Below are 10,797 nucleotides of genomic sequence, written 5' to 3' on the forward strand. Positions count from 1 at the left end.
AGGGACTGCAGCGCCTCCTGGTGGCCGAGGCGCCGCGCGCAGTTGCTTTGTTCCTCCCGCGGCGGGTAGAGGGGCGTGGGAACGCGGTGACACGCGTCGAACCCGGGAAAGGCCCCAAGGGCAACCCAACCGAAGCGGCCGGCGAGGTGCCTTCGCCAACCGAACTGTGGGTCTCGGCCCCCCAGCTTTTAAGGGGGCTGCAGGGAGCCCCGTGGCTTAAGGCAATGGCTCCCCCCTACACTGACACCCCCAATCATAGGGCGGTAGCGTAGGAAGAGACCCCGAGGGTCATCCAGTCCAACCTCCTGCAAGGCAGGAATCTTAGCTGAAGCCTCCATGACAGGCGGCCGTTCTTGACCCTTGGCCAGGAAGACTCATTCACACTCTCATTTTTGCTGGTCCAAGAGGAACAGGAGACCAGAGGCTTTTGGTGGTCTTTGCCTGATCCCCCCCCCCCCAATAATCTGACACAAGCCGGCAGGTGGGAACATGGACTCCTGGACAAAAGTTTAGCAGGAAAAATAAGCTCAGAGAAAAGGGGATATTTGGATAGGCGAGTTGACAATACAGTACTTTGCTTTAAATGTAATAGGGTTGGTGTTTTTTTTTTCTTTTGTCCCATGTTTTCACGCTTACACTGATTTTTCTGTAAAGTGCCCTGGGTTTGTTCCGAGAAGCTGGCCCCAAAAGTGGGCAAAGAAACAAATGAGCATCCTTGGGCCGCAGGGATCCACCAGGATCTGAACAGAATCGCGCTCTGCCGTGATTGGCACTTCCTTTAATGTTGCGAACCACCCTGTGATCTTCGGATGAAGGGCACTATAGAAATTCAGTAAATGATAATACTGACTTTAAAAGATTTCTAACCACCTTGGGGCCTATCAGGAAGGTATGTCCCTCTATATTGCCAAAGCAAGATGAGAAGGGAAATGTGAGGAGGCTGATGGGGGCTGGATCTAGAGAGGTGGCTTGTCCAACCAAAGAGGGAGAAAAAGGTGGCTCTCTCTTCAGGGGGAACCAGCAAAGCCCCTTCACACATCCCAGCCCAGAGTTTGGGCTCCGCATCAACCCCCCACTTTGAGACGCATCCACCCTTTCGGGAAGGTCTTCCAGGGGTCCTGTTCTGTCCAAGCGCTCAGGCACACACAGCGGAGGCAGGGAGCAGGGCACACACAGGTTTATTGACCCTACCCCTCTCCACCCCCCCCCTGGCATTACTGCTCCACATTCTTGACCCGCAGCACGACCGGGACAGAGGTGCAAGGGATCATCCCCAAGTCCGTAATGACCAGGTCCACCAGCTCCAGGGGGGTCACATCGTAGACCAGGTTGAGGAGGCGCAGGGACTTGCTCTCCTGCCAGCCAGCCAGCGGGGTCCTCCCTGGCTTCCCACCAATCAGGTCGTCGGGGTCGTCTGCAAGTGGCACAGCGGACAGCCGTTGTCAGCGGCCAGATGCCATTCCCCACCCCCAGGAAAGAAGCGGGTTAGGGTTCCCCCTCCCTCCCTCCCAAGGTCAAGCTCTGGGGCAGCCCCAATAAGGTGGCTTGAGTGCAAGGGCCTGGGCTCCGTGGCAGAGCATCTGCTTGGCACATACCTGCCAAGTTGCTGTCGGAGAAATAAGGGACCGGGCCGAAAGTAGCAGACCGGAAGTGGCGCTGCCGCAATTTTGGAACTGGGCGGAGCATGCTCAGAAGTGACTTTTGATGCTGCTTTGCCCAGTTCCAAAATGGCCACTGCGCCAGAAGTCGCACTGCAGCCATTTTGGAACTGGGCAGAGCAGCATCAAAAATCGCTCCTGAGCATGCTCCGCCCAGTTCCAAAATGGCCGCTGCGCCAGAATAAACCGGGGGGAAAACAAAAAAAATCCGTTTTTTCAGCAAGGAACAGCTGGAAAAACGGGGATTTCCCAGGGAATACGGGAGACTTGGCAGCTATGGCTTGGCATGCAGAAGGACCTTAGCTGCATCTCCTTGTCCATCTTTGAGGACAAGGCGGCTTCCTGAGCTCAGAAGCAGATTAGGCAACAGTCCTGGGCAGCCTCAAGAAAGCAGCCCCGCTCCAGGATAGAGGGGCTTCCCGGGGCCCCACAGGCTCCCCACACTCTGCTTGCTGCCATGGCAAACAGTTGCCTCTGCGAGCCTTGCATGGACCCCAGGACCCTCTCAACTTACAGAGGGCTGTGGGGAGGGGGACGGGTGTTCTCATGGCATTAGCAAAAAGTGCCAGCTGGGCACCTCCCTGCTGCTCCCTCTCTTGCTAGCGGGTCCCCCGACCCCCCCCCCCACCAAGGGACCTGTGGCATACCGAGCTCATTGGAGACGAAGGAGTCAGTCTGGACTCTTTCGCAGAACTTGTAGGTCTCGCAGCAGACCAGGACTGGCACGTTGTGGGCCTTCGAAAGCAGGGCGATCTGCGAGGTGCCCATGCGCGACATCACGGAGCCGTTGGCCAACAGCGCATGCGCGCCCAGGAGCACTTTGGACACCTGCCAGGGGAGGAAGCAGAGCTGGGGATCTCGGCACTCTTTCACGCCCAGCGAGAGCGCCAGGGGAAAGCCGCCACCCGGGCTCGGCCAGGGCAGGGGCACAAAGCCTTTGCAGAGTCAGTTGGCCTCCCCGCTCCCCTGCCGCCTCCTCACCTCGGGCAAGACGTAGGAGACGGCATTGATGAGGACGTAGCTGCAGCAGAGGCCATGCTTGACCAGTCGGCGCAGCGTCTCCTGCCCCTCCAGCCGCGGGCGGCTGTCCACCACCACCACGCGGAAGGCACGGCCCGCAGAGCAGCACTGGGTGTGGGCATCACAGAGGATGCGTGTCACCAGGGAGGAGCTGCCAGGCAAACATGGGCAAGGGGTGAGGAGGGGCCTTCCCTGCTCCTGCCGCTTCGCCCCCTCCACTGCTCTCACACAACCCATCTCACGGGCAGGGTTGTCTTAAGCATATGTGGCGCCGGGGTGCAAAGATCCCCCCAGCGGCCTCCCCCCCAAGTTGCCCAGTCCCAGGTGTGCAGGAGGGCGGAGCCGGCCGGCTGCCTCAGCGTCTTGCTGGCTCGGTCGCCCCTGAACTCACGGTGCTGTGGCGCTCCGACCGATGGATGGGCTCTTCCCCGGACTCAACTCTCGGGCCCCGGACCCTTGGCCTGGCGCCCCTGAGAGCCTGGTGCCCAGGTGCCCTGCACTCCTAGCACCTATGGGTAAGACGGCCCTGCGTGCGGGGCTCCAACAGGCCTCCCGGGAGCCAGCCCCCTCCAACCCCTCAGCTCCCCAGCCAACAAGACCCTTGCCGCCCACAGCAGGGTGCCCACCCCGCGCGCTCGACTCCGTACCATCCATAGACCAGGATGACGTCCCCATCGTTGATCTTCTCTAAGGCAGATTTGGAAATGGCTTCAGCCGCCAAGACGATCTTCTCCCGCTCATACCTGTCAATGGCCTTTTGGAGTTCCCGTTTGGCCTGTTGCGGGAGAGGGGCCTGATCACACCATCCTCTCTTGCCCATCTCCGAGAGGGGAAGAGCGCCCTGCGTGCCCCTCGGAGGACACCAAGAAGCCCTCCGCCTCCCAAGCCACCCCCAAGGATGAACCCAGAGAGGTCTGACAGCTTGTGGTGGGCTCCGCTGCCACTCAAACCTGCCAGGGAGCATGGCAGAGAGATGGTGCCCCTCTTGCGCCTGCCATGGACCCCATGGCAAGCCCAGGCCCCTGCCCCCAAAGGCGCCGTTGGACTCACCTCCTCCTCGCGCATGGAGGCAGGCAGCGCCGAGATCTCCTTCTTGAGGAATTTGATGGCATTGCCCATGCTGGCGGAAAGGGGCCGGCACTGATTCAGGAAGCTGCAGAAGGAAAGGAGCGCTCAGCCCAGCCTCATGGCCCCCCATCTGCTCTCCAGGGCTACCTGCCCCCTCCCTCTCTTTCCCCAAGGGGGGCCAGCCCCTCCCCGTCACCTGATGTAGGGCTTCAGCTTGTTCACCAGGTCCCGCGAGAGCTCCTCGTTGGCTGGGGTGGTGTAGTCACCGATCACCTGCCAGGACGACAAGAGGGGCAGCGGCCATGAGATGGCAAGGTCACCCAGCGCCCTGATTCCGCCAGGGGCCGGCCAGATGCCTTTCCTGGGAGGCCACCGATCTCTGCAGGGGCACGGGAGACAGAGGTCTGCACCCAAGCTGGTGCCAAATGTCTTGCTCTGCTTTCCTTTGGACCCCATCAGTGAGATCAAGAGGGGATGTGTGTCTTGTTCTCTGGGCACCCCTGGACCCCAAGACACACTGCCCAGGTTTGCATCCCGGGGAGGTCACTTCACTGCTTCCAACGCAGCAGCTTGACTTCACCCCTGGAGGCACACTCCATTGTCTCTCGAGACAGACAGACAGAGGCCAACAGTAAGAATAAAATCCCCGCACTACCCTATTGAAGTTAGGGTCCCTCCCCCGGAGCTGCTGGCACACCCTCTGCTTGGGGCTGCCCTTGAAGAGCCTCCGGAAATGTCCATGACGCCAGAATGCTGCCCCTGCCTGGGATGCTCACCCGGGAGATGCGAGTGCGAGGGCAGCACTGACTGACTGGCAGCCAGGCAGGGTCTGGGGGTGAAGTTAGGCACCTCCCTTGGCACTTACTTGCAGCAAGCCACCTTGGCGCAACCCCACCCAGAACCTTCCCCGCAGTGCCCGGTGGCACCCACCTGTTTGAAGACCCTCAAGAGGGCAATGCAGCGGGCGTTGGAGCCGTTGATGGTGCCCTGAGAGTACTGGAGGCCGAGGCGCACCACCGCCGGGTGGATGGCGGAGGCTGGAATGCTGCAGGGGGCACAAGAACACACAAACACACCGCGGGTCATTTCACACACGTTTCCAGGAAGCGACTCTTGCCCTCCCTCAAGAGGACTTTGGCGACCCAACTCCACGTCCCTTGTGACTCTGCTCACGCTCAGTGCTTTGAGCTCAGCCTGTTTCTCCCCACACCTTGGCTTGTCAGGGCTTCCCATCTGAGGGCAGCCCTGTTCAGGGAAGTTTTTAATTTTTGAAGTTTTATTCTGTTTTTAAGGTTCGGTTGAAAGCCGCCCAGAGTGGCTGAGGAAACCCAGCCAGATGGATGGGGTAGAAATAAATTGTTGTTGTTGTTGTTGTTGTTGTTGTTGTTGCTATTAAAGCACCCACTAAAGAACAGACCTTTTCTGGGGCAAGATGCTCTCCCCAGAGGCACCCTGGCACCCTCATTGCATCCTGTGAACCACCCTGAGATCTTATGAAGCGTAGTATATACAGGTGAAACTCGGAAAATTAGAAAATCGTTGAAAAGTGCATTTATTTCAGTAATGCAACTTATTTTTTATTTTAATTTAATTTTTACAAATGCTTTCTTTTGGAAATTCCACAGCAATAAAACAAATAGTTATAATAATATAAAAAGAAACAAAAATATTACATTTCATTAATTACATTCCATTTATAATTGACCCTGCCTAACGACAAATAATTACAATGACAACAAATCAAGGCTTGCCATATCTTGCTTTGCATGTCATGCATCTATCTCATAGACTGGTTTCACCTTTTAAGTTGCATTACTGAAATAAAAGCACTTTTTGACGATTTTCAAATTTTCCGAGTTTCACCTGTAGTATATAAATCTTAAGAAGAAGAAAAAGAACAACAACAACAACAACAGGCCTTTACCTCTGGCCATTAAATACTGTAACTTATGGCTTGTAAAACGTGGGGGGGGGACACTTATTATTTTTTGTTTTGCTGTGCATTCTGTTATTATTAATTATGCTGCAAATAAATTATGTTCTAAATGTTGCACACCGCTCTGGGATCTTTGGATAGTGGTATATAAATTGAAATAACAACAGCAACAACAACAATAACAACAATAATAAAAGAACTGGAGTAAAACACATGTGGTTTGTGTGCTCACTGCCAAACTGGTACTTCTCCTGCTTTACAGATTCATTTTGAAAAAGCCACACAAAACCTCAGCCCATTTTTGCAGGTTGTGAAGGTTGCGGGTTGTGAAGCAGTGTGGCTATTGCTGTACCCCACCCCACCCCACCCCACCTATTCAGATACCACAAAAGAGAAAAGTAGAGATGCGAAAATGAAATGCCTTTTTGGTAGTTTGGTAGTTCTCTCATTGCAAAAAGTGAAATGAGAGGGAAGCAGGTGTTATGCCTGCCCAGTGGAATGCCCTCCTAGTAGATGCCCAAGAACACTTTGTGTAGACTTCTGAAGCCAGTCCTCTAATGGGAAGCTTTTAATGGTGGTTTCCCTCCCTCTTATATTTTTGTTGGAAGCCACCCAGAGTGACTGGTGCAACCCAGTCAGATGGCTGGGGGGACAAACAATAAATTATTAGGACCCTCCCTATTCCTGTTTCCCTGGGGAGACTGGCTGGGTGGATGGCATCTGAGTGCAGGCAGCCTGATGGGGCAGGACGAGGCAGATACATTTGAGACACTGGCCATTTACATGGGCATTTAAATACATCCTCTACCCACTTAATTATACCCTGGGAAATAAATACTATTCTCCCCTTGGGAGAGGCTCCTTCTTGCCCAACCCCCTGGGGTCAGCCCCACAGCGGCTGTAAGGGGCAAGGCTGAGCTGGATGGAGCAGCCCCCCCCCCAACTTCCTCCTCCCTTTTCCCATCATCCATCGCAAAACAGCCCCCATCACAAACTCTGCAAAAGCCAGCGATAAGCACCATGAAATGAATGGGGCAGCCCCACAGCCCTGACGGGGGAAACGGAGCCCTCCTAGGAAGGAGAAGCACGGAACGCCCGGGGTCAGAGCGTGACGGACAGGCACCAGGAGGGCACCAGGGTGGATTTGATTTAAATCAAATCAATTTAAATCACTAGTCAGTAAGACTTGGTTTAAATCTTTTTTTTTTACAGAAAGATTCATTCCCGCTGGTATCATCATAATATTTACAACTAGAGGAAGGTTTCATGTTTGGAATAATAAATTTTCAGAGTAGTGTTTACAGTTATAACAACAAAAATTTACTGATTTGGTTATACTATTAGAAATACATAGACAGATAGTTATGAAATTATTGTGAGGTTTAATAAGTTAACTGTTTATATTTGGACAACTTTTCTGCTGCACTTTATTGGAAGGAGAAAAACAATCATTTCCTTAATAACAATTTAAACTATTTAATTAAATAACAATTAATAACAATTTAAACTATTTAATTAAACCTGTAACATTACAGCATATGCATCTATGTTTGTTAACTGATGTTGTCAAACATTAAAAAAAAACACCTTAGACTGAGTTTTAGCACACATGAAAAACTTAAAACAAATCCTTACTTCCTGATGAATGGCCTTCGGAGTACCGTGTAACTTAAATAGAAAACTCCTTCCAGTAGCACCTTAGAGACCAACTAAGTTTGTCATTGCTATGAGCTTTCGTGTGCCTGCACACTTCTTCAGATGCACACGAAAGCTCATACCAATGACAAACTTAGTCGGTCTGTAAGGTGCTACTGGAAGGAATTTTTCTATTTTGTTTCGACTACGGCAGACCAACACGGCTGCCTCCCTGTAATTACATAGAAAACTATCTTTCCTCCAAAAGCATTTAATTTTAAAAATCCAATTTAATTTTTTTAAAAATCCGATTTAAATTAAAAAAATCCATTAAAAAAAACAGCCACCCTTGATTTTTATCCACCCTGGAGGGCACCCACCTCATTTGCTGTGTCAGCAGCATCTTGCGGCTGTACTGGTGGAGGTGGGAGAAGAGGCTGACTTTGGCCCCGTAATCCGGCCTCAGAGGCACCTGCAGCAGGGAAGAGGAAGAAGAAAAGGGGGCCTGAGGGCAGGAGGCGAGACCCTCCCCCCCCCGGAAGCGGCAGCAGTGCCCCACCGCCCTCCACCCTCAATGCCCCTTGGGAAAGGAAGGGGGAGCGGCATCCCCCCCCCCCGGTCCCAGATCTCCCTTCCTTTCTCCTCCAAGCCCAGCGCTCCCATCCTGAGCCACAACAGTCTCCTCCACCTCCACCAAGGGGCCCACATCAGCCTGCCTTTGAGTATCCCCCCACATCTCAACATTTTTATTACTAGTTACAGGTAGGTGGCAGGTAGTTTATTACTAGTTACAGGTAGGTGGGGACCCAGGTGGCGCTGTGGGTTAAACCACAGAGTCTAGGGCTTGCTGATCAGAAGGTTGGCGGTTCGAATCCCTGTGACGGGGTGAGCTCCCGTTGCTCGGTCCCAGCTCCTGCCCACCTAGCAGTTCGAAAGCATGTCAAAGTGCAAGTAGATAAATAGGGGCCGCTCCAGCGGGAAGGTAAACGGCGTTTCCGTGCGCTGCTCTGGTTCGCCAGAAGTGGCTTTGTCATGCTGGCCACATGACCTGGAAGCTATACGCTGGCTCCCTCGGCCAATAGTGCGAGATGAGCGCCGCAACCCCAGAGTCGGACACGACTGGACCTGATGGTCAGGGGCCCCTTTACCTTTACCTTACAGGTACCTTACAGACCGTATTGGTCTGCCATAATCGAAACAAAATAATTTCCTCCCTTCCAGTAGAACCTTAAAGGTAAAGGGACCCCTGACCATTAGGTCCAGTCGTGACCGACTCTGGGGTTGCGGCGCTCATCTCGCATTATTGGCCGAGGGAGCCAGCGTACAGCTTCCAGGTCCTGTGGCCAGTATGACAAATCCGCTTCTGGCGAACCAGAGCAGCGCACGGAAACGCCGTTTATCTTCCCGCCAGAGCGGTACATATTTATCTACTTGCACTTTTTGCCGTGTTTCGGACTGCTAGGTGGGCAGGAGCTGGGACCGAGCAACGGGAGCTCATTCCATCACGGGGATTCCAACCGCCGACCTTCTGATCGGCAAGCCCTGGGCTCTGTGGTTTAACCCACAGCACCACCCGCGTCCTTAGAGACCAACTAAGTTTGTCATTGGTATGAGCTTTCGTGTGCATCTGAAGAAGTGTGCGTGCACACAAAAGGTCAGACCAGTAACAAACTTAGTTGGTCTCTAAGGTGCTACTGGAAGGTAAAAAAAATTTAAATTATTGTTACTTTAACTATTACATTTTCATAAAATGGATGCACTAACTACAAAGAACATTGCGGACTAACCAGCCACATATGCTTTTAAATGTGTTTGCAGGAGGGGTGGGGTGGGGGGAGTGGAGCGGAGGTTGTTTTTGTTATGTCTTTTGTGTTCTTATTTTGTATTTTTATGCGGCAAACTGCCCTGAGATCTAGGATGAAGAGCAGCATACACAATTAATAAATTACAGGCAATAATAAATAATAGCTTCTTGGTTTTCTTGTTTTACCTTTTTGGGTGCCATGTTAAAGGTTTTTTTTTACACAATAACACTTTTAAAACATACAAAAAGTTAACATGCTAAAAGGTTAAAACTGACGTCTCTTCCTAAGCATTCTAGACAAACTCAAATGGAATGTTTGCAGCAGGCACCAAACTGTAGCGCTAAACAGACTACAATGAAGGTGCCCGCTTGAGATCAAGAGGCAGGGAGTTCCACAGAGCAGGTACTGCCAGGTTAAGCCATGACATTCTTCCAAATGTGCAAAACTTGTGGGGTTAAGGGAACATAAAAGGGGCAGAAGGAAAGGCGAAGGTGCCATGGTGCCCCCTCCGCTCAGCCCCCTCCCCACCCGCCTACCTGCTGTCGCTCCAGCTTCTTGGCCAGCTTCTTCTGCGCCGCCGCATCATCCACCTGCACGTGCTCCGGGAGCCGCTTCACCCCTGCGGAGAAGGACGACGGGGCCGGGGAGGCGGTGAGGGGCTTGGCGGTGACAGCCAGCGGCCGCTTCCCCCGGAGCACCCTCCCCGTCGGGGCGGCTCCGCCTTACCTGGCTGGGTCTCGCCGGGCGGCGGGCGTGCCTTGGGCATCGCCGGGGCGGCGGCGGGGGCGGCCGCCTGGCCCGGTTCGCCCTTGCGCGCCTGCTTGAGCGCCCGCTCCGCCTCCTGCTTGGCCCTCCGCTCCGCGCGCAGCTCCGCCTTGCTCTTGGCCGGCATGGCGCCCGCCTTGTCGGCCGCCGACGGCGCGGGAGGCTCCGCTCCTGCGGGGAAGAGGAGGGGGAGACGGCGGCCGGTCAGCGGGGAGCAGCCGGGGAAGAGCAGCCGGGGAAGAGCCAGCCCACCGCCCGCCCTCCGGTGCCCCGACCTGGCGCTAGAGGCTCTGCGACGGGGAGGGGGCCTCGAGGGACCTCCGACACCTGCTGCTGCTGCTCCGCCTCGTCCTTCCCGTCGGCGTCGCGGCGCTGCTGCTTCTTCTTCTTCTGCAGCTTCTTCTCCCGGCGCTGCTGCAGCTTCTCCTCGGCGCTCGAAAGCCCCGACGGCGCCTGCCGAGGACGCAAGAGCAGAGCCCCCCGACGGCGTCAAAGGCGGGGAGCCGCCGCCCCCCGACGGCGTCCCCCCACCCCCACCCCGGAACCCGACCTCGGCCGGCGGCGCCCCTACCTGCCCGGGCCGCTCGCCGGCCTCTCCGCTGCTGCGCTCCGCCATCGCGGCTCCCCTCTCCGACGGCACCGGATGCTGCAGCGCCCCTGACGGGCCGGACGAGAAGCGGCGGCGGAGGGGGAGGAGCCAGGCCCGGCGCCCCGCCCCCTCCGTGCGGATCGCCTCCCCCGGTGACGGCGGGGCTGAGATGCCCCCCTTTCCGCGGCTGCTTAGGCAGCGTCAGGTAGCGGGGGGGGGGGCCGTCGCGGGCGGAGCCGCCTCCTCCCGAGACGGAGCGGCCGGGCTCCCGAGGCCCCTTGGTCGCCAACGGGGCTTCCGGGCTGCAGAGAGCCGAGGGGC

The 10,797-nt window shown here is 55.2% G+C and overlaps 1 protein-coding gene across 1 annotated transcript; it reads right to left on the bottom strand.

The window, feature by feature from the left end:
* Window positions 1–52: 52 nt before the first annotated feature.
* Window positions 53–10,783, bottom strand: EIF2B4 (eukaryotic translation initiation factor 2B subunit delta). The gene is made up of 12 exons (XM_035110790.2): window positions 10,459–10,783; window positions 10,163–10,340; window positions 9,849–10,058; window positions 9,659–9,741; window positions 7,698–7,789; window positions 4,677–4,791; window positions 3,943–4,019; window positions 3,729–3,831; window positions 3,326–3,453; window positions 2,640–2,829; window positions 2,306–2,486; window positions 53–1,414 (listed from the first exon to the last, which is right to left on the bottom strand). Exons 1-12 carry the CDS (start codon window positions 10,501–10,503, stop codon window positions 1,215–1,217), a joined length of 1,602 nt encoding a protein of 533 aa, XP_034966681.2. The 5' UTR covers window positions 10,504–10,783; the 3' UTR covers window positions 53–1,214.
* Window positions 10,784–10,797: the final 14 nt, after the last annotated feature.

Source organism: Zootoca vivipara, chromosome 3, assembly GCF_963506605.1.
Source record: "Zootoca vivipara chromosome 3, rZooViv1.1, whole genome shotgun sequence".
Classification (NCBI taxonomy): Eukaryota; Metazoa; Chordata; class Lepidosauria; order Squamata; family Lacertidae; genus Zootoca; species Zootoca vivipara.

Coding starts and splice junctions, on each gene's coding strand:
- EIF2B4 (XM_035110790.2), bottom strand. CDS start 10,503: ATGGCGGAGCGCAGCAGCGGAGAGGCCGGCGAGCGGCCCGGGCAG. Junction 4,792..7,697: donor CTGCTGACACAGCAAATGAG/GTGGGTGCCCTC, acceptor TGCCCCCTGCAG/CATTCCAGCCTCCGCCATCC. Junction 3,454..3,728: donor CCTCCATGCGCGAGGAGGAG/GTGAGTCCAACG, acceptor CTCCCGCAACAG/GCCAAACGGGAACTCCAAAA.